This window comes from Stegodyphus dumicola, chromosome 11 (genome assembly GCF_044657685.1).
Source record: "Stegodyphus dumicola isolate Sdum_Otavi_A_Nest chromosome 11, ASM4465768v1".
Taxonomy (NCBI): Eukaryota; Metazoa; Arthropoda; class Arachnida; order Araneae; family Eresidae; genus Stegodyphus; species Stegodyphus dumicola.
Genome location: NC_140778.1, coordinates 52066478 through 52090204, shown reverse-complemented (window position 1 = coordinate 52090204; position 23727 = coordinate 52066478). Strand labels below are relative to the sequence as shown.

The window sequence follows — 23727 nt, the reverse complement described above, 5'->3', positions numbered from 1 at the left end:
AGGGATGTCTTCATGGAGGACTTTCTAATGTGGGCGATAAGGCAATTGCACCCTGTAAAGAGACAGAAAGACGTAACTGCATTGCGTCTTGGACTTTTGGGAATAAGAGAATGGGCTTATTATTCTTCAACTTTTTAAGGCTGTACGAGTCTGAAGATCTTGTAAAATATTAGACGTAAATAAGTTTTAAAAACAGTTTAAGGCTCCAATAAGAAATGGCTGTATTAGGATATTGTAGTAAGCTGGCATCTCCTTTTGCAAGAAAGTCCGCTTGTTTATTGGCCCAAATGCCAAAATGGTCAGGCACCCACTCGAGAACGGTTTGTCTTCCTTCTAGAGTGAGAGTTTTCAAGAATTCTTGACAATGCAAAATTTCAGATGTTATGGGGTGTTCAACAGAGCTAATTGATTGAATGGCTGCGTGGGAATCAGACTAAAATGACTGCCTTTGCAAACTTGAAAGAGATAGCTAATAATTGCTTTAGGGCTACACATATGGCTACTACTTCGACATCAATGTATCCTGCAGGTGTGTAAGAAATGAAAGAAAAGCCCAACTTTAAAATGACAGTTAAACTGAGAACCACAGAGTAGGTGGATATGCAACTGTCTCCAAAACGAAGACATTTCAAAACACTTGGTGCAACATTTCTCTTTTTATGGATGTTTTCCGCTAGGTCTAGCCTTACTTCGACATTAAATATTTTGTAAAATGGAAAATGAAATTTGTCATTTTGTTTGCCACATTACAAAACTTTTAATAATCTATTATATTTATTTTATTCGCAAAAGGGTTTTGGTTTGGTTTATTTAATTATGGCAAAGCACACTAGGGCTATCTGCCTAAGGGGAGGGATGCCTTCGTGGAGGACTTTCTAAGGGAAACTAGCTCGTATACACGTTACACATGGGGAAAACCACGAAAATGCCCATGCAGCCAGCCCGTTCGCGGGATTCGCACCTCAGACCGAACTACCAGTGTTCAGCGACTTTACCGCTCGGCCGCTGGTGGGACCCATTTACAAAAGGGGGAAAACACCAATCACCTATCAAACTATACGACAGCAATATTGAATGCTCGTGACAGCAATAAAAGGTTAAACAGATTCATGGTTTTCATACAAATAGACGTCTGAGTAAAAATAAATTTCTTAAAATAAACTTTACGACTTCAGTCTCAGAAAGAAAGCCAAGATTTAAGTTCAACGTAATGAATAAATTTAAAGTGAACAGGTTATAACTATAAGACTTGAGTATTGAATCGCATTAATCTGTCACAAATAGTTAATAAAAGTTAATCATGTATTCAGTATGCACTTTAAGGTACTTCACATTTTTTGTTTCTTTCAGATTAAAAAAATCTTTATTAAAATGTGTAAGCTTATATTTAATACAATAGATACTAAAGTGAAACCATAAAAATAAAACATTCAAAAAGGTCTTTTCTCTTTAAATAACAGTTTAAAAGTGTTGAATAAAGCTATTTCACAAAATACTTTATATGGGAATGTACTGTACATTATTCGCATCAATAATATCATTAACATGCACCAATGACAGCTGCTACATTCAAAACATTAGACGGCCACCAAATTTGCCACTCCTTTATAAAGTTAACCACATTATTATTCATATACAGATTATTGATTTCACGAGAAGTTAAAATTCACTGTATTACTGTCATTGTTATTAGCGACACTTTGACCCAACATGCATACTATACTGAATTATGAGTACACTGGATGTGTACTCATAATTAATTAAACAAGTTAACAATCATTACTGAATATTTGGTAGCACTACTTCACCACGATGTATAACAGTTGACAATTGCTAATGCCTCCACTGAAACTTTTTAAATATTTTATGAAAATGATCTCAATTAGCTAAAATATTTTTCAAAATACACTTTAATTGATAAAACCTCTGAAAAGTAGTAGTTACAATCTGAATTCTTTTCCCACTGGCAAAAAATTGTGCATTGTGGCTTTCTAGACGTCTAAAATAAATACATACAAATAATCCTTAGAAAATCCCTTAGCCAGGTGTTTATTTCATAGTGGGCAATGCTTTGAATGCTTTTGTGTGGAAAACAATGAACTTCATTTTAAAAGTATGAAATGTTACTTTTTTTTTTTAAAAATTTTACTTTATTTCCTTCCCTATCTTGATATATCTTCAACAAACAGAATTCTCAATCAAAAGGGAAATTTCCCTGCTTCATGGAATTCTGCCACAGGGAGGAAGCAAAAATTTTAGCCTTTTATTTATATGTTAAGTACTTAGTTTTAGTTTATGAATAACAAAAACTACTTTTATTCAGGTTTTAGCACTTATCAAAATTTTCTACATCTTTGATGTTTAATTCATAAAAGATGTTAAAACAAAGTCTAAATCTAAAATAAATGTACATGCATTTTTTGAGAATTGGAGAGGGGGGGGAGGAAGGATATTCTAGCGGTAGTGAAAGGAGTGCATGCGGCAAAATAAATTGTTGTACTATTTTTAATACATCTATGTTCTGGTATTTATTAGAACAAAAGCCATACATATGAGATACTTTTATAATTGATGAATGAAAGTAATATCCTTTTTGTGTTCATTTGAGATCACATTACCTCATCATGTATATATATTCATCTAAAATGTGTATGTAGAAAGTATTTTTGTGTTTTTTCTGAAGAGAGAAAAAAAAAATTCCATAAAAGTACTGTATTTTCTTTGTATTCTTATAAGAGACATGACTACAGTCTCTGCTAGACGGGACTTTACTGAGAAACGAGATTCTGGTAGCACTGGTTTAAACGGGAGGATTCCTAGAAAAAAAGAGCCCCGCCTGAAGCGAAGTCCCGCCTAGCTGCGGAAGCAATATTGCGGCTACACGGGATTTTTTCAAACTTCACCGAAAATGTCTCGGCTGGACCTCAGTCCTGGTAAAGACAAGCAATCAGACAAAAGTTCTGCTTCTGAAGCCTCACATGATCCCAATCTGAGCGATAATAGATTAGTGTTTGGCGTTCAAGTCTTTGTAGTAAGTGAAAATGGTAACCTAGCTATGTGGGTTTCGTGGAATTGTGCGGATTCTGAGTATTGTTCCTTTAGAAACATAATGTGATTGGGACTTTTAGATTAGTCATATTACTGTAACATTTATGTTCACAAAACCTGTGCATTGTATTATCATTTTTCATGTTACAACTTTAGTTTGACAATGCAGAAAAATAAATTCTCAAATGCTCTATTGCACTGAACTTATAATCCTAAGTTCACAAAATGTTGAGTAGATACTAAAAATTTAGAAGAGTTGAAAATAGCAAAAATCGTATTGTGCAACCAACTCCAGAAACTACCTGTTACTAAACAGTAGCAGGTAGATTCTGGAGTTGGTTGGCAGGTAGTTTCTGGAGTGGTGTTTTACACATGCTGGTTCATAAAGACTGGCCAAGTTTCACAAAGATATAAGAATATTCTCTCAGACAATCAGATTCCTGTATTAGTCTGTACATTAAGATTCCTGTATTAGTCTGTACATAAAGAGACATTAGCTCTAAGGTTCCATTTGTAACCTTAGAGCTAATGTCTCTTTCAAAGTCTTCAGGCATCATGCTGCATGTTAAAAATTCAGAAATATTCAAGAAAGACAACAGGTGTTTATCATGTTTCAAAATTAGCAAAGCTTTTGAACAAACCAAATATATATATATACAGGGTGATTATAATTAAAGTTTAAGTTTCAAAACGCTATAAAAAAAGAACCACTGATGAAAATGATGTGAAATTTGAAAGGAATGTTATTGAAGAAGGCGGAAAGCGTATGGCAGAAGAAAAAATTTAGTTTCAAAAGTTAGCAACAGATGGCGCTGTAAGCGGCAGAATCACGACGAGAAACGAGAAATGATTCGTAAAACAACGGCTAAGGTGGAAGTTACACATCAAAACGCATTGACAAATTAGAATTGTTGAATAATTTTATTTGCATGACTGTACATATCACATCGAAAGGGACAAATCGGTTTCAAGAGTTTTGCGGCGACATACCGCATAAGAACCATTCATCAAAGAAGTTCGGAACTGTCGCGAGACTGGCGCAAAACATGTTCAATATGATGTCCACCGTTGTGTGCAACAAGTTGAAAGCGACAAACAGCATGTTCCACAACGGATCGCAGTGTCTCCGGGGTGATGTTCAGAATGTGTTGCAAAATGCGTGCCTTTAATTCCGCTAAATTTGCAATTAGAGCACGGAACACAACATCCTTCAGATATCCTCACAGCCAGAAATCACACGGAGTAAGATCAGGCGATCGGGACGGCCAGGCTGTAGGGAAATGACGGCTGATAATTCGAACATTTCCGAAATGGCGCCTCAGCAGCTGCTTCAGGCGATGTGCAATGTGCGGAGGAGCGCCATCTTACATAAAAATGATTTCATCCACACATCCACGCTGTTGCAGAGCTGGAATCACGTGGTTGCGCAAAAGAGACGCATACCTCTGACCAGTGACGGTTGCGCTAACAGGACCGGAAGCACCCATCTGCTCGAAAAAATATAATTGTAGGATGAATGATGCCGTAAAGCCACACCATACCGTGACCTTTTCAGGATGAAGTTGTGCGGGGTGCGTTGCCAGTGGATTTTCTGTTGCCCATATTCGACAATTCTGGGTATTCACGTATCCTGTCAGATGGAAATGGGCTTCATCTGTCCACAAAATTTTCCACGGCCATTCATTATCCACTTCCATGCGAGCCAGGAATTTTAACGCAAACGTCTCCCTAGCTGTCAGGTGAGACGGAAGCAACTCCTGCACTTGGTCAATTTTGTACGGATAGCATTGCAGGATGTTTCGTACAATTTTCAGCACCGTGCTCGTAGGCCTGTCCAATGTTCGGGCAATTCCTCGTGCACTGCACGGTTGCACACCACCGGCCGACCCTCCTGTAATGCTGTGGCCAGTTTTTCAACTACCGTCGAATGCACTCGTTTTCTCCCTCTTCCAGATTGCACATCAAACAAACCTGTCGTTTCGAATTTTTGCATCATTTTCTTTAGACCTATGACACTCATTGGACCAACGCCTTCTTTTATACCCTTCAGTGTCCTGAATTTTTGCAGAGCTACTCTTGCATAATCATCATTCTTGTAATACAGCTTTACCAGCAGAGCGCGGTCCTGCAGTGAAACACCCATGGCGAACGTCTGAGACGCGAAATGAGGAACAGCCTGGTACCTGGCGGCTCTATAACACTGAAATTTAACTAACATTTTAATTTACGTCTTCTTCCGCTTGCAGCGCCATCTGTTGCTAACTTTTGAAACTAAATTTTTTCTTCTGCCATACGCTTTCCGCCTTCTTCAATAACATTCCTTTCAAATTTGACGTCATTTTCATGAGTGGTTCTTTTTTTTATAGCGTTTTGAAACTTAATCTTTAATTATAATCACCCTGTATATATATATATATATATATATATATATATATATATGTATATATATATACATTTTAAGGAAATTAACAAGAGTTTGTATTTTAGCATTTATGCTTATTTACAAACATAAACATGTAATAGTTCTTGCTTTACCTCTTTATTCGAGGAAGCATATTCCTTGGATGTACAAACTGTAAACTTTTCTACACTTTACTTTTTCAGATAATAAATAAAGCTTTTTCTTCAGGTTTTTAATTTTTTTTCAGTTCAGTATTTTTACAATAATGTAAAAATCATGCAGTAATTTGAGAATATAGAACTAGGAATTTTTCTTGACTCTTAACCTATACAGTCTCCTCATAGTAATGGTAACAAACATGAAAAAGTTAAAAAAAAAAAAAAAAAAAAAAAAAAAAATTACAGCTGTCAGATGTCAAAGTATTGGAATTAGAGAAAAGTATAGTTAATTCTCTCTATTATGTGGGCATTGAGCCCACACAATTAAATTCAGGGGGGTATACAAAACAAAACTCAATACTGCATCACGTAACTAATTCATTGGAAATTTAGATCATTAGACTTGTTAAGTTTTTCCAAATGCAAATCACAACAACACTTATTCATAGGGCATTCGGTACGATTTGAGGTACATTATGAACACAGCTGGTTACATTTATATTTTCTGCTGTCTTGATAGCCACAACATACTTCAAGAGTAATATTAACACAGTAGTTACATGTATGGAATTATTTGCCCTTTGTTTTTAACTTATCACAGATTAGATAATAATAAGGCATAGTTTGAAATCATTATACACACAATGTGGTTTAAAAAATTAAATTAGTGAATATTAAAAAGACATAAAATTTAAACATAAACACAACGTAATAGACATAAATTAAAAAACGCAAATTATGTTTCAAATGACATTTATGTTTCAGAAGTAAAACTACTCCATTACAATGTTAAATGAATTCGAGACTCAGTTTGGCCATGCTTGCTCTGTAGATTTTCTTTCTTGCTTTCTAGTGAGAAAACCATACACAATTTGAGCTGCAGGCATCAAACTTGCTCAGTGATGCAAAATTGGTTCAATCTGTCCACTAAATGTTTAAAGCAAGGTACACAAGCATTATCTGTCTAATAGAAGTGATGTCTTCATGTATTAATTTCTAAGGGAAATTTACTTATATTTATGTTACACATATTCATCTAAATTGTGTATGTAGAAAGTATTTTTGTGTTTTTTCTGAAGAGGGGAAAAAAAAATCCATAAAGTACTGTATTTTCTTTGTATTCTTATAAGAGACATGACTACAGTCTCTGCTAGACGGGACTTTTCTGAAAAACGAGATTCTGGTAGCACTGGTTTAAACGGGAGGATTCCTAGAAAAAAAGAGCCCCGCCTGAAGCGAAGTCCCGCCTAGCTGCGGAAACAATATTGCGGCTATACATACACATACACATCTACAGGGGTTGGACAAAAATATGGAAACACCTTTAAAAAAAACATGTTTCTTTGCTTAATATGGTGTAGGAAACCCGTTGGCATCCAAAACAGCTTGCAGTCTTCTCGGAATGGATAAATACAGTTCCTGTATGTTTGCCAAGGGAATATTATACCATTCTTCCTGCAAAACTGTGGCAAGTTCAGATAACGATGTTGGCGGTGGATAACGAGAACGCACTTTCCGTTGCAATGTAGACCACAAAGGTTCGATAATATTCAGGTCTGGTGTGGCCAGGGGAGATGGGACAACTCATCCTCGTGCACAGAAAACCAGTCCTGGACAATGTGAGCTGTGTGAACAGGGGCTTTGTCGTCTTGGAAGACACCATCACCATCGGGGAACAAAGTTTGTACCATGGGATGAACTTGATCGACCAAAATGTTCACGTAAGTCTTGGCAGTCATGTGCCCTGACACAGTTATCATGGGGCTAGCAGAGAACCACGATATGGCTGCCCAAACCATAACAGAACCCCCGCCATGTTTCACTCTTGGCAACAAGCAGTCTGTATTATAGGCTTGAGATGGCGTTCTCCAGACGTAAACTCGGCCAGAAGTGGGAAACAATGTGAAAGAAGACTCGTCAGACCATATTACTCGCTTCCACTGCTCTATAGTCCAGGCTTTATGACTTAAACACCACCTTTTCGTGTTACGGGCATTAGCATCACCGATGAGTGGCTTCTCAATTGCAGCACGGCCAGCAATTCCCTGTTTATGAAGCTCCCTTCTACTTGTTTTGGTACTCACAGGGTTCGGTAACACAACATTCATTCCAGCAGTAACTTTTGCAGCTGTGGTCTTCTTATTTTTCGTCACAATTGCCCTTAATGATCGTCTGTCATAATCACTCAGGACACACATTCGTCCGCGCTGTGATTTAGCACATGATGTTTTTCCGCTTTTCAAATATGCGGAATAAATCTTCGATACAGTACCTCTTGAAACACTAAACACCTCGGCTACCTTGCTTACGGAAGTATCTACCATACGTGCTCCAACAATTTGCCCATGTTCGAAGTCTGTTAACTCTGACATAATGCAATGACAACCTCCCATAACAGTACTCCGACAACAACTGAAATGTTTAGCACATTTACGAAGTTGTATAGGTGGCGTCAGTAGTCAAAAACGCCAGCGCCACCTACATATTTCATTAAAATCAATCTTTCTTTTCAAACATGAATTTCACAAGGTGTTTCCATATTTTTGTCCATCCACTGTATATCCCAACTCTTTGTGAGACTTTAAACAACCACTAATAAGCAATTTTATCTTCATCAGCACTGAGGTTTAAATTTATTTGGAGTATATCAAATTTATTATGACAACATGCTAATTTTAGAACTCCATAATATTATTGAGAAAAAATGCAATAACATCACTCTGTAAGCAACAACAACAAAAAAAAAAAAAAAAAAAAAAAAAAAAAAAAAAAAAAAAAGGTTAATATCTTATCTATGTTAATTTGTTGAAGCAAATTGCTTTGCAAATGATAAATATAATGGTATGAATGCAAGAATATAACTTTATTACACATATTTTGTTTCAGGTGTATGTGTAGGTTGCTTTTATTGCCAGTAAGCTTTTGTATTTAGTACAATTCTGTAGCACTTTATGAATGAAACTGCTAGGAATCATAAATAAATCACATACAATATTATGATTAACTATCTTGTAAATTGTAATTTATACTTAGATTTAATAGTTAAATAACTTATAATTAGATTTAAATTTGTTAATTTATATGTAAATATATATTTAGTAGATGCAAATTTAAGTACTTGCATGTATCTCTTTTATTTTTGCCTCGTTTCCTTAGCACGTTGCATGCCAACATCCATAACTGATATTTGGTATGAACTTGATATGTATACCAGTAGGTAACATATCCTATAACCTTAGAAATGCATTTTACAGTTTATCCAGATTTTTGCATGAAATGCACCTTCACTAAAATAATTTTCTCCTCGTCCTTTGAGATGATAATTCAAATAATTTTTAATCCATTAACAACTAGCTATAAATGGAAATGAGAAAAGTATGTTCAGGGACTGGACTCTTATCTAAAATGTTATTATAGCTGTGAAGAAACAGGAAAAAGTGGAAAATTTTGATTCGAGATACCTGTTTTAAAGCACAGGATGCAGTAGAAATGATGTATCATGACAAAAATACTTAATTAAATGCCAATTTCAATATTTCCATATACCTTTAATATATTCATTTATATTTAGAGATGCATTCATAACTCTGTATATAAACACATTCATCTGATAGTTATTTTGTTATAATCAATTAGTGAATATAACTAGTACCACCAATAAATTTTATAATTAATACTCAAACTATTTATTATTTTGTAATTAGCTTGCTACTTTAAATATAAAACACATTCTAATATAAGTACTCTGTACATACATCAATTTATGTATTTGCAATAAGGTAATTTATTTAGTAGACATTACCCAATAAAGGTAGCTGTTTAGTATTACACTCTCTATCAGTCAAGAACTAATAAAAAATATGAAATATACAATTAACATTAACAATGAGTTATCTCTGATTGTATGGTTAGGTTTATCTTGCAAATAATATTAAATACTTAAAAACTGTTGTAAATATTCATACATATATATAAATATTGTATTTGTCTGAAAGAGATAACATGTTCACTTCCTTGTTCTACAACATGAATAAACCTGCATTGTATGTGTTTGCTGACATACTTATATGCATTATTTGGAGTATTAAAAGCAGGAATATTTATGAAGAAAAGCTTATTGCAGAGCAAAACATATTATTTGCAATGAATGATATATGATTAAACTTTCTGATTACTTATGAAATATAAAAGACAAGATAACAAAATCTGAAATGTTTCAGATTTTAAATTACGTCCAAAGGGGCGTTTTTTAACATTTTGTGTGTTACCTTTCTTTATTAAATATCATGTTCCTTGCACTTAAACCATAAGATCCAGTGCAACAGCAATATAGCAAAATAGTTTTAAAATGAGCATATCTTTAGAATTTCCGATACAGAGACTCACGCGCTGGAGATAAAAATGTTTTTTCTGCACAACGTTGCCATTGCTCGCTTTGAAATCCTTGAGTTTGTTAATAAAAAATTCGTCAAAGTTTTAAAAAATAGGAAACCGATCATAAAACAGATTTCAAATTTCAAATTTGGTCTTCCACATGCTCATATTCGTTGGAGGATTACGTTATTCAAAATTCGATGACTCTACGTACCGTTGTTTTATCACAATACGAGAAATATACATACATTTATGCAGATTTTTCATTATTTAATTTCTTCAAATATAATGCAGGACTCTAACATTTTGTGGCAACAGTTTGAAAAGTGAACCGACATTTATGAGTCCGACGCAAAATGCCAAAACGAAACTAATAGTCCTTCGGGATTCAAATCCCTTTGGACTAATAAAAAATTTTGGTACTTCCATATTAACAAAGCCATCTCAATGCGCTACAGTGTTTTTTTTTTTTTTTTTTTTTTTTAGTAGATGGAAAGGTAAAAGTCACTTATTGGCTGTAAGATAGTGGTTTTCATACATTCTTTTAAAAAGATTCCCAAACAAACACACTATTTTTAAGTTCAGGAAAAGCACATGAAAAAAGAATATACATCAGCAAATAAAATAAAAATTTTAATTAATAAATGAGGATGATGTGATACATTAAGAGAATGAAACATTTACATTCATCTCCAATGAATTCTGGAATTTTTTTCTGCTATTCTTCTCCCCAAGCATGTAGCAAATTGTTTTACGTTAGATGGTCTGTGGTGCCTTAGATAGTTAGTTCATGATGTCTTAGAAAGACATCATAGACTCAGCATAGTGTAACACTGGCTATCTACTAAACTCCTTTCCTCACTGTGGCGCCTTTAGAGAATTTTTGACAAAAATCTGTTCTTTTACACTTCTGCTTGATGTATTAAGTATTAGAAATAAATTAATAAGTAAATCTAAAACCATTTCAAGAAACGTTAATTTTTAAGAACAAGTGACACTGGCAACACTCATTCCATAACCTACATTTATACACATATTAGTTAATATTTTATTTAAATCAAAATAATCTTTTCAAATTTGGAAAAGGTATTTAAAACATGCAACTGCAAACTTTCACAATACAAATTTTAGAATTCTTCTACTTAAATATTTCCTTAAAATCAATACATTCATTTATACAGCTTTTGGCTCACTCTATTTAGAGTCTATGACGAAAAAAAATTATAGCAATAATTTAAAAATTTATTAAACAAAATAAGAAGAGTACAACAGATGCAATGTTACTTCAATCAATCCCGTGAAATACAATTAAAATTATCTGACAAAATTATATTCTGTTAAGAGAATAATTTGCCCAGATTAGAATTCTTATTTCTGTTAGAGAAGTCCAGTTTGCAAAAATCAGTTGAATATAATTTTTGCACAGAATGTCTGAGTTAAAAATAGCAAACAGTAATGTACAAAATTTTGAAAATTCTTTCCTATTCTTAAGTTGCATTATAAGAGAAATATTTCACCATGCTCCATCAGTGAATTTCAAAATAAATTTAGGTTCTCATTTGTCTTAATATTGATATCCAGAAATACTTCCAAAACTATGCAGGAAATTTAAAATAAACATGAGACTCTACTTTGGTACATGCACACAGAAAGCCAGAGTGTGTCCTTGAAAACTTAAAATTATGCTTTCTTTTGGCAATTTTAAAACAGTTCCTTAAAGACTTATTTAGTACATAACTGTTTTTTACATTTATGAAACAGATATTTCTAAGTGCCTTTTTATATATTTATGCACATGGATTTTTCTACAGCACTGATATATGCAAAAAATTGACTGAAAGCTTATTGAAGCTGAGAAACATATTTTTACACCTAATCAATGAACTATATTTAAATTTTGTGTTAACAAAAAGGAGCCAAGTTAAAAAAAAAATGAACTTGCAAGCTACAGCATGCACATGGTGAAGAAATCTTTAACCGTTCTTCAGAATCTCACAAGAAGAAGCATTTGAAGCTGGTAGCATAAAAGTTAGCAGATTCCACAAGAACCAGATGTTAAAGCTGAATACTTAATAACAGACAATAAACAGGCATATATAGGTATAAATGTATTTGAACATTTGCATGGACCCAGGAGTAAGAAAAAAGGTAATATATATGAAAGCAATTACCTTAATACAATTTTTTGATTTTTTACAGATGAAAAGTAAAAAGTTACTTATTGGGTGCAATTTCAGAATAATTCCCAAACTATTGATATCTATTATAAATTGGCAAAAATTATCAATATATCAAAAGAAAATAGAGTTGAAAATACAAATTTCAATTATAAAATAAGCATTACGTGATGAATAAAAAAATAAATCGCATTCTTTTTCAAATCTTTGGCACTTTTCTCGTCCCCAAGTATACAACCTGTTTTTGCTTAAAAAAATGGGAGAAATGGGTTCATCCAGCACTCGGCTATCAAGGAAAAGCATTCCTCGTTGTTGCATTTATCAATATTCTGTGTTCTTGCAGAAATTTTATCCCAGAATTGTGGTAAAACTGCTCATAAATTCTGCAAGGCCATATTTTAAAACTAAATTTAAGGTAAAAAATATCACGATTTGTTTATAAAAACTGTTGAACTTTGGAATACAACAAAAAAGAACACATAGAAAATGGCAGAAGTGATTGAAGGATTATAATAATCACGTTTGCTGGAAGAATGATTATGCACATTGTTGCCAGATTTTTGGCATATACTGAAAATATCAACTTGTATTAAGGAGACTGCATTAACATGTATGAGGAAAAAAAAAAAAACCTCACTTCGTCAAGAAATTTTGATTTCATTCAATAGACACTACACTACAAGTGTCTAGTGGTATCAAGAACAAAGATCAAAATTAATCTTTTAAACAAAGGATACCGAACACATAAGCTTGCAAAAATCTAAATTTTAAGCATTCTCAACATTGAAAAGTAAGTTCCCAAAGTTGATGAGGATGAAAAAAATACTTAAATCCTACAGCACACAAAGATACCACAAAATAATATGGGTACAACTTGAGTATAGGACCCCATTGGCGACTTTTGGCTTGGCGCACTTTTTTGGACAGTTGTTTTTCTGGTAACCCAGCAAATTCTAGAATACTCCACTTTGGCAACCCTGTCCCATTCCTGCGTGTTTTAAACTGGAAAGTGACATTTTCTTTGAAGGAGCAAAATATTGTTGTATTCAACAAATTTCTCGAAATTGTAAGGGACATAAACTGGGCAGAGTATAGGATTTCTTTGTAAATTTACCATGATTTTGTAAACTTTACTAACTTTCCAGCATTTCTTTTATTTTTAATTTAAACATGTATTCTGAACTCCTGTTTTCAGTTTTATAACTTAAAACTTGCATTTTCAATACTGCTGCTTAAAATATGCCTCCATGTACTTGTGTATTTTCAATTTTTCTTTACTTTTAATTTAAACATGCATTCTTAACTCCTATTTTTAATTTCATATTTTTAATTAAAACATGTATTCTGAACTCCTATTTTCAATTTTACAGCTTGTAATTTGTATTTTCAGTATGAATGCTAAAAATATGCCATTATTTATTGATTTTCAGTTTCACTGTTTAAATATATATTCTAAATTTGTATTTAAAATTTTTCTTGTTAAAATGTGCATTCTAACATCTATTTTCATCTAACGTCTATTTAACATCTGTTAATATTACTACTTAAAATGTGCCCCTACTTACTTATGCACCTTCAAATTTGCTGTTTAAACATATATTCTAAAATTTTTTCTGGTTAAAACGTGCTTTCTAACTTGTGTTTTCAATTTTAACGGCTTTTCCATGGCTCGGCAACTGTCGCCAAGCCAAAAAATCGCCAATGGGGTCTATACTCAAGCTGTTCCATAATATGTTTCATATTTTGTACTTTTTTAGAAAAATGTAATGAAAAGTGGATTACAGTGCAAAATGTAAATGAGATTTTCATTCAAATGAAACTGTTCAACATTTCCAGCTTTCAAACAATCCATGACATTACCTGAATGAGAGGAATGCGACATCAGTACAATTTCGTTATTTAGAACAGTATAATCTGTGTAACTTTTCATTGTTCAAAGATGTTGACTTAAAACTTTCATTACTAATTATATACTAAGGCTAAGAAAATGTTCCTTTAAATCAGGAGCACTTTAAAATGACTTGTGACTTATATCGCAAACATGAGGTTTTCCTCTTCTGGAAACAAATGATTTATTAAGAACTGAGGTGATATGACAAGTTAAACACACCCCACACCAGACATTTCTTTATAGCATGGACAAGTCCTTAGCACACATAGGCAAATGTTCTTATTAATCTAACTTTTCCACAAAAATATTAGCCTTCTCATCAAGTATAGACATGAGACTTTCAATTTTTCTATCATACAAGTGATTTGTTACACATATAATTTAGATTTTCTCTGGTGTGAATAAGTATATGCTTTTTTAAATTAGATTTTTGAGTAAATGACTTCTTACAAACCTCAGAAACATAAGGTTTGTCCTGCGTGACTACGCATATGACAGTTTAAGTTTCTGAGCAAGTGACTTATTAAATACATCACATATGAGGTTTCTTTACAGTGTGAATACACATATGGTTGTTTAAACTAAGTTTGCAAGCAAATGAGTTATTACATACATCACACACATGATGTTTCTCTCTTCCGTGAATAACTATATGGTTCTTTAAACTATGTTTGTGAAAGACTTCACACACATGAGGTTTCTTTTCCTGTGTGAATAAGTATATGTTTTTTTAAATGACTTCTTTGAGTAAATGACTTGTTACATACATCACACACATGAAGTTTCTCTCCTGTGTGAATATGTCTCTTTAAACTAAGTTTGTAAGCAAATGACTTATTACATATCTCACAAACATGAGGTTTCTTTCCTGCGTGAATAAGCATATGGTGGTTTAAATTAACTTTTAGAGTAAATGACTTATTACATACCTCACACACATGAGGTTTCTTTTTTGTGTGAGTAAGTAAATGCTTATTTAAATGGCCTTTTTGAGTAAATGACGTGTTACATACCTCACACACATGAGGTTTCTCTCCTGTGTGAATAAGTAAATGTCCATTTAAATTACCTTTTTGAGTAAATGACTTGTTACATACCTCACACACATGAGGTTTCTTTCCTGTGTGAATAAGTAAATGTTCATTTAAATGACAATTTTGAGTAAATGACTTGTTACATACCTTACACACATGAGGTTTCTTTCCTGTGTGAATAATTATATGTTCGTTTAAATAACCTTTGCGAGTAAATGACTTGTTACATACCTCACACACATAAGGTTTCTTTCCTGTGTGAGTAAGTAAATGCTTACTTAAATGGCCTTTTTGAGTAAATGACATGTTACATACGTCACAGATATAAGGCTTGTTTCCTGTGTGAATAAGCATATGTATCTTTAAGTTATCCTTGGACCTAAATGACTTATTACATATCTCACACACATGAGGTTTCTCTCCTGTGTAAATATGCACAGGATGTATATGTCTTACTAAATGACTTTTCTTAGTAAATGACTTATTACATAACAGACACACATGAGGTTTCTTCCCTGTGTGAATAAGTATATGTTCCTTTAAATGACATTTTTGAGTAAATGACTTGTTACATACCTCACACACATGAGGTTTTTCTCCTGTGTGAATAACCATATGTATCTTTAAACAAAGTTTGTAAGCAAATGACATATTACATACATCACAGACATGAGGTTTCTCACCTGTGTGAAGAACCATATGGTTCTTTAAATTACCTTTTGCAGTAAATGACTTATTACATACCTCACACACATAATGTTTCTTTCCTGCTTGAATAAGGATATTCATGTTTAAGGTCCTTTTCCATCTAAATAAATTCTCATACCTTATACACGCATTTTTTTCCTGTATGCATATGCTTGTTTAAAGAACCATACTGTCTAAATGAGTTGTTATATAACTCATGCACCAGGTTTTTTCCCTATGTCAATACATATATGTTTGTTAAAATAACTCTTTAGTTTAAATGATTTGTTACACACTTCATACGCGAGGCTTTTCTTTTGTGTAAATAAGCGTATGAACTTTGAAACTAGATATATCGGCAAATGATTTATTTACATACCACACATTATGATTACATCTTATCCTGCATTAGGAGCAAAATGCAGGTTTTATTGAGGCTTCCGTGTAAATGACTTTTACCTACCTCACATATATGAGGTAACTGTAGGGTGAGTAGGCATGAATTTTTTAAGAAGTTTCTTTCTCCGTATGACAATTTCGAATACACACTGTACTGAAATATATTCGAAAAACTGACTGGGTCTTTTTGGAAATATAATCAAGAATGTATCACTAATTCAATGGCATTCTGGGAGTTGTTACAATTTCCGGAAAGTATTTGGTGCGTGCATATATGATATAAAACACTAATGCATTTTGAACAGAAGACACATTTAGTGCATTATACACATGGTAAGATATTCAGGAACAAACATGTCATGAAAAAATAAGTTTTTATTTTGGACTAATATTTCTCGACTTAGCACTCATAAAGCTTAGTTCGTTCATTCATTGTTCCAAATTACATATAAAAGAGATGAAGTCATTTTAAAAGTACACAACAATGTTGCTAGGAAAATATTCACGGCCTACAGGAGAGGAAATAGGAGCCGTTACGATATTTTCCGTGTTGTAGAAAAGTCTACCACATATTTCTGATCAAAGTTACTTGCCATCAGCGGGTTCTTTAAACATTTGCATACCAAGCGGTTAGACTTTGGTTAGACAGACAAAGTAGACACCCGCTAAGTCTGGTCAGCGTTAAATCCCCGAACGCGCAGGGAGGTCATGTGATCATCGCTTAATTCGTAAATGGACATCACAACGAAGCTCCGCCCAGCATCAACAAATTCGTTTGATGTACACATGGTTCCCAACTTCGGAAATCTTCGGAAATTCGGAAATCTGAAATAAGTCTTTGTGGATATCTGTGACTATGTATGTTTAAACGATTTCGAGCATTATACAACTCAATGGCATGGTTATGTTTCTCCGTATAAGAAAGCGAAAGAATAAATAGTGATCATTTTTTAGATTGGTCTTATATAGAAAATGTCGTGCACTTAAAAAAAATCTTCAGTAAGATATTCTAGTACTATCAGCTATTTTTAATCTTGTTTTTACATGATACGATTGCTTTGTCAAGTTCACTGATTAAGCTAAACTTAGAAAAACTAGGCAAATTTAGTCTTTAAATTTCTCTTTCAAAGAATATTCAGAATAAAACTGGCATTATGGGATAAGGTTCGGAGGACAGCCTTGGTTGCGCCAACTTGGCACCTTTAAGGATATGGGCGACATTTTATTATGCCAACAGAAGTAAATATCATGTGGGGAATAGGTGCTAAGGAGAAAAGGAAAATACATGGGGAAAAACGGGGGAACTACTCTGATATGCGCCCTCAAGTTGCCAAATTTCTCGCCAAACATTTTTGGCGAGAAACTCCACGCTGCCATATTGCTATCTAAATTTTTTGTCTACATTTCGAACTTTAAGCCTAAAATGTCTCCAAAAACACGGTTTTCGCGAATGCAAAACAGTTCTGAACACACAATTTAAGCTGAAAATCCGAAACAAAAACAAAAACTTTAGATAGCAAAACCGTAAAGTTTCTAACCAAAATTATTTGACAAGAGTCCATGTACACAGCGATATGTTTTATCTTCAAAAAACGTCTACGAATGGCACAATCTAGGCAACGAACGAATCTACGAACGATGCACACCTCGCTTTAATAAATTAACATAACAACAATAAATTTCAAAGAATACCATGTATACAGCGTTCTGTTTCAATTTAAAAAACATCTACGAATTGCACATTTTAGGCAACAAACGAATTTACAAACTACGCACACCTCACGTAAATAAATTAACATAACAACAATAAATTTCAAAGAATACCATGTACACAGCGTCCTGTTTCAACTTAAGAAAACATCTACGAATTGCACAATTTAGGCAACAAACGAATTTACAAACTACGCACACCTCACTTTAATAAATTAACATAACAACAATAAATTTCAAAGAATACCATGTACACAGCGTTCTGTTTCAACTTAAAAAAGCATCTACGAATTGCACAATTTAGACAATACGCACTAATCAACAAAATAACTAAAATAAATTTCAAACAATTAAAAAAAACAATAACGACAGAAATTCATACTACAAAAACAATGAACATACCATTCTACAAAATAAGAACAAGAATAAAATAAAATGCACTTACCATGAATCAATGCTTTTTCTAACAGCAGAAATACCAAATTCATACCGCCTTTAACATGCTGCCACGTAATCACTATCGGATTTATATGACACCCAGACACACTATCCACAAAATCCATACTTTAGTTCACAAATAAAATAAAATAACAAATAATCACAAATCCTTACTTCTATCATGCACAGCCACTAAAAATAATCTCCCAGACCTTCTTTCCACACCTCCAAATACACACTGCCCCTCAACAGAATGGCCACGACGATATTTCCTTTTGCCGAACTTCAATTCAACAACTTCCACCATTTTAGCTTCTCACACATAAAGCATGACGCGAACCAACGAACTCCAGTGAAAGATTCTTCAACGTCAACAGGGTTGCCATACAAAAACACGCAATAGCGCCAAAAACCAGCGCAGAACACATATCGCCACATTTGGTGAAATTAGGGCGTATATCAGAGTTGTACCAAAACGGGATTAAGATGTGTTTATATTTGTTTGGCATCTGATTCCTAATTTTGTTCTGTTATGTTGCTAAATTAGCATTAAAATTAATGTGTATTATTTTATAACTTTTTCTGCTTTGAAAACCCAAGTATTGAAACATTATGTGTATGCTTGTGAAAATATTATTTCAGATATTCTCGTATAACTAACTATACTATAAGCTCATATTATTCAGTTCTCATATAACTACGATAGAAATATGCTTCTATTATTTACTTTAAAAATGCAGTATTTGATAGCCTTCCACATAGTAGCCATTCTAGAATTAGTTCTGTAATGTTATATAATGTTAATTGTCTTATGCATTATTTTGTCTAAATATTCATTTGCATAAAGAATATATAATCAATGTAGAGAATGCGAGTTCAGTATATTTTAAAGACAGAGATAATAAACAAAAAATAAAAGGGAGACTACACATGCAACCAGATAAAAGTGACCATATTCTAAAGAAAGTTAATAAACTCAAAATGATGTGAAAGTATAGCCCATGCCACAAAATTCGCTCAAGTATTATTTCTGAGTGGTAAAGCAGAACATATATATCCGAGTGCAATTTTTATATCTAAAATAAAATCGGTTATTAGTTGCTGATGAAAAAGTAAGAAAACAATTTTTATGGATAGAAATTTATGTAGCTGAGTACTGAAAGTCTGATACTTCATCGACACTGAAATAGCAATTTATGTATTGTATGAAAGGGAAAAAAAAGTGTTGTTTTTTGAAAACTTCAAAAATCTGAATAATTTTCAGAACATATTCTTAAAACAAATTAAGAATATACTGTTTCTGAGAAGTTATTTTTTTATAATTATATGCCATATACTTTATGTACAGATCAAACATGGCCAAACTGAGACTCGGAATTCATAATTTACTCCCGTTGTATTCATAATTTACTCATGTTGTATTCATAATTTACTCACGTTTTATTCATAATTTACTCGTGTAATAAGCTACTCGCGTTGTTTTGCTTTTAAAACAGAACTTGTGTGTCTTTTTAATAATTACTAATTTAATTTTTTGAAATCACATTGTGTGTATAATAATTTCAAACTATGCCATATTTCCTAATCTCTGATAAGTAAAAACAAAAGTCAAACAGTGCCATATCTGTAACTACCATGTTGATATTACTCTTGAAATGTTAGTGGTCATCAGTGTAGCAGAAAAGATAAATGTTTTTTTTTTATCAAGGTAGCACCTGCATTCATAATGTACCTCAAATCATACTGAATGCCCTATAAATATCTGTACTGTGATTTGCATTAGGAAATACAAAACATATCTAATGATCTGTTAGAAAACTTTGCATTTCACTATCTTGTCAGTAGATGGCTGCACCAGTCCAATACATTGGATTTGAACTTAGCATTTCAGTGGCCTGGTGATAGCTCAGAAATTGGTAAAAAAATCAATTTAAATTATGAAAGAAAAGTGTAATAATTATTTGTCATTGCTAATAACTGTAATAATGTGCATTTAATTTTTTTAAATTAAGTGTGTGAATTTTCAGAACATTTTTTTTTGCTGTGTTATTGTTTTTAAATTTTCTTATGTAACTGTAACATTGACTAAAGAGTTTTGTTGACCATGTGTTTTATTCGTTCACCACATGTGTTGGTGTTGGGTGTGCTGAAGGTGGACGTCTGTAATTTTTTTCTGTATAAGTTTTTAGTGCTGTTCATGATTATGAATAAAAGTTTGCAATGAGTTGAACTAATATCTGGTGACCCGTGTTTTATTAGGAATGCTAATGTTTTAGTTTGACTTAAAATTGCAAACATGCCATTGGACAGTGAATCTGCATCTACTTCAAAACTTGAAGCTAGTAAAGTGAGTGTGAAGATACCGCCATTTTGGGTAGAGAAACCTGAAATGTGGTTTTTCACCGTAGAGGCACAGTTTAAAATCAGTGGAATTACTTCCGAAGACACAAGATTTAATTACCTGGTTGCACAACTTGAACCCAAATTTATAGAAAACATTTGGGACATCATTCGAGACGACACGCCAAACAAATATTCAGCCGCTAAAGAAAGACTTCTGAGCACTTTTAAAGAAAGTGAAAACAAACGCATCAAGCGATTGCTAACTGGACTAGAATTGGGCGACCTAAAGCCGAGCCAACTACTCCGAAAAATGCGTGCCCTTGGAGATGCTGATGATGTGTCTGATAAAGTTCTGAGAACTTTATGGATGGAGAAACTGCCAGACCAAGTAAAAAACATTTTAATTGTTAGTGATGAAGGTACTGATAAGTTGGCCACAATGGCCGACAAAATTCTTGAGATGAATCCCCGGATAGAGCTTGGGAATGTGGTCCAAGAAGCTGGCCCATATGATATGTTGCTCAAAAAATTTCTTCACTTGAGCAACAAATTGCGACTCTGAGTGTTCAACACACGAGAGACAGACGACGAAGTCGAAGCCATCAAAGAAATAGGAATCGCAGCAGATCCCGCAAGCGTTTTGACCCAGATGGAAAATACAGTTTTTTCCATTTGAAATTTGGAAAAAAATGCTACCCTGATAAATGCAAACCTCCCTGCAGTTGGAAGCAGCCGGAAAACTGCAACTAGCAGTAGAATCAGCGGCAAGCCCTGCTGCTACTGGAAACATTAATTGCCGCAAATTTCGCCTTTTTATCAAAGACAGAAAAATAGGAATAAAATTTCTTATTGACAGTGGAGCAGATATCAGCTTGATTCCAGCTGATACGAAATCTAAAAGTACCTGCACTTCATACAAGCTATACGCAGCTAACGGAACTGAAATCCCAACGTTTGGAAGTAAGGTGTTGACCGTGGACCTCGGACTACGTCGCCCATTCCAATGGCCATTTGTTGTAGCAAAAGTAAACAGAGGCATTTTAGGTGCCGATTTTCTAAATCAGTTTCACTTACTGCTTGATATTCGCCAGAGAAAATTAATTGATGGTGTGACAAATATGTTTGTATATAGTGATGTAATGTCAGTAACTGAAAATACTGCGATTAGCACAGTGAACAATTCTGTAAAATTTTCTGAGCTGTTGCGAAAGTACCCTGGTATTACGAAGCCCAATTTATTGAACACCAAAGTGAAACATAAGGTCCAGCACTATATTGCTACAAAAGGACAGACAGTTTACTCTCGTGCTCGGCAGCTTGATGCTAAGAAACTGAATTTGGCAAAACAAGAGTTTCAGTTCATGTTAGACAATGGTATAATCAGGCCATCTAAATCACATTGGGCTAGTCCTCTGGATCTGGTTAGAAAGAAAGATGGAACTTTAAGACCATGTGGTGATTATAGACGTCTGAATGAGCAGACTATTCCGGACAGATACCCGATTCCTAGGATTGAGGATTTTCATTTAATCTTGAGTGGGAAAACTATTTTCTCAAAATTAGACATATTCAAAGCATACTATCAAATACCCATAGCTGAGGAGGATAAACCAAAAACAGCCATTATTACACCATTTGGACTGTACGAGTTTAACGTTATGAGTTTTGGTCTCCGAAATGCTCCCTCAACCTTTCAAAGATTTGTACGCGAGGTGTTTCGAGGGCTTGATTTCTGTTTTCCTTATCTTGATGATGTTTTAATCGCCTCGTCATCTGAGGATGAGCATAAAACACACCTGAGCTTAATTTTCGAAAGGCTTGATAAATATGGCCTATGCTTAAATGTGTCAAAGTCCGTATTTGGAGTTAAATTGAATTTTTGGGGTATCTCATTACGCCTTCTGGTTCGCAACCTCTGCCAAACAAAGTTAAAGCTATTCTTGATTATGAACTGCCATCCACTCTTCATGGCTTAAGAACGTTTTTAGGCATGGTAAATTTTTATAGGAGGTACTTGAAAGATGCAGCGCAGACCCAGGCCATGCTACATGAAATGCTTAAGGGAGCAAAGAAAAAAAGATAAAAGTAAAGTACCTTGGACTGAAGAAAGCATAAAGCAATTTGAGAAGTGCAAAACTGACTTGGCTAATACTGCCCTCTTAAGTTATCCAAAGTCTGAATGCCCATTATCTCTGTGCACTGATGCCTCAGATTGGGCAATTGGTTCAGTTTTGCAACAGTATGAAGATGGTAACTGGAAACCAGTTGCATTTTATTCAAAGAAGCTAAATGGGGCTCAAAGAAAATACAGTACATATGATCGTGAATTGCTTGGAATATATCTCTCTGTGAAGCAATTTAAATACATGCTGGAAGGACGAGATTTTTAAATTTTCACTGATCATAAACCACTGATTTTTGCATTCAAGCAAAAGAATGATAAAGCTTCGCCTAGGCAGCTGCGTCAGTTACAGTACATCTCCCAGTTTACTACAAATATACAGCACATTAGTGGAAAGGACAATATTGTAGCAGATACTCTCTCCAGAATTGAAGAGATATCTGTAATTGATTATGAAGAAATTGCAAAGGCACAACAGAATGACCCTGAGTTGAAAGAATTAATTGCAAGTAACAGCTCATTAATTTTCAAGGAATATGTACTACAATCTAAAAATGTCCTATGGTGTTATACTTCAGCTAGCAATATTCGCCCATATGTACCTCAAAGTTTTCGCAAGAAAATTTTTGATCATATCCACAGTTTTGCACATCCTGGTGTCAGATCCACTGTAAAACAGATAACTGCCAGATTTGTATGGCCCAGGATGAAGAAACAAGCAAGTGATTGGGATAGAGCTTGTCTGCAGTGCCAGAAAGTTAAAGTAACAAGACACACCAAATCGACCTTTGGTACATATCAAGAACCTGATGCCAGATTTAGCGTCATCCATATTCATTTGATTGGGCCTTTGCCACCATCTAATGGTAAAATTTACTGTCTAACATGCATTGATAGATTTTCCTGTTGGATGGAGGTAGTTCCATTAGAAGAGATCACTGCAGA

The 23727-nt window shown here is 33.8% G+C and overlaps 1 protein-coding gene across 1 annotated transcript; it reads right to left on the bottom strand.

Moving 5' to 3' along the window:
• Positions 1 to 10599: 10599 nt before the first annotated feature.
• Positions 10600 to 16978, bottom strand: LOC118202053 (uncharacterized). Its single transcript, XM_035374210.2, has one exon. It carries the CDS (start codon positions 15870 to 15872, stop codon positions 14733 to 14735), a length of 1140 nt encoding a protein of 379 aa, XP_035230101.2. The 5' UTR covers positions 15873 to 16978; the 3' UTR covers positions 10600 to 14732.
• Between the last annotated feature and the right edge of the window lie 6749 nt (positions 16979 to 23727).

Excerpts from the sequence above, each read along its gene's own strand:
- LOC118202053 (XM_035374210.2), bottom strand. The coding sequence starts at position 15,872 with ATGAATATCCTTATTCAAGCAGGAAAGAAACATTATGTGTGTGAGGTA.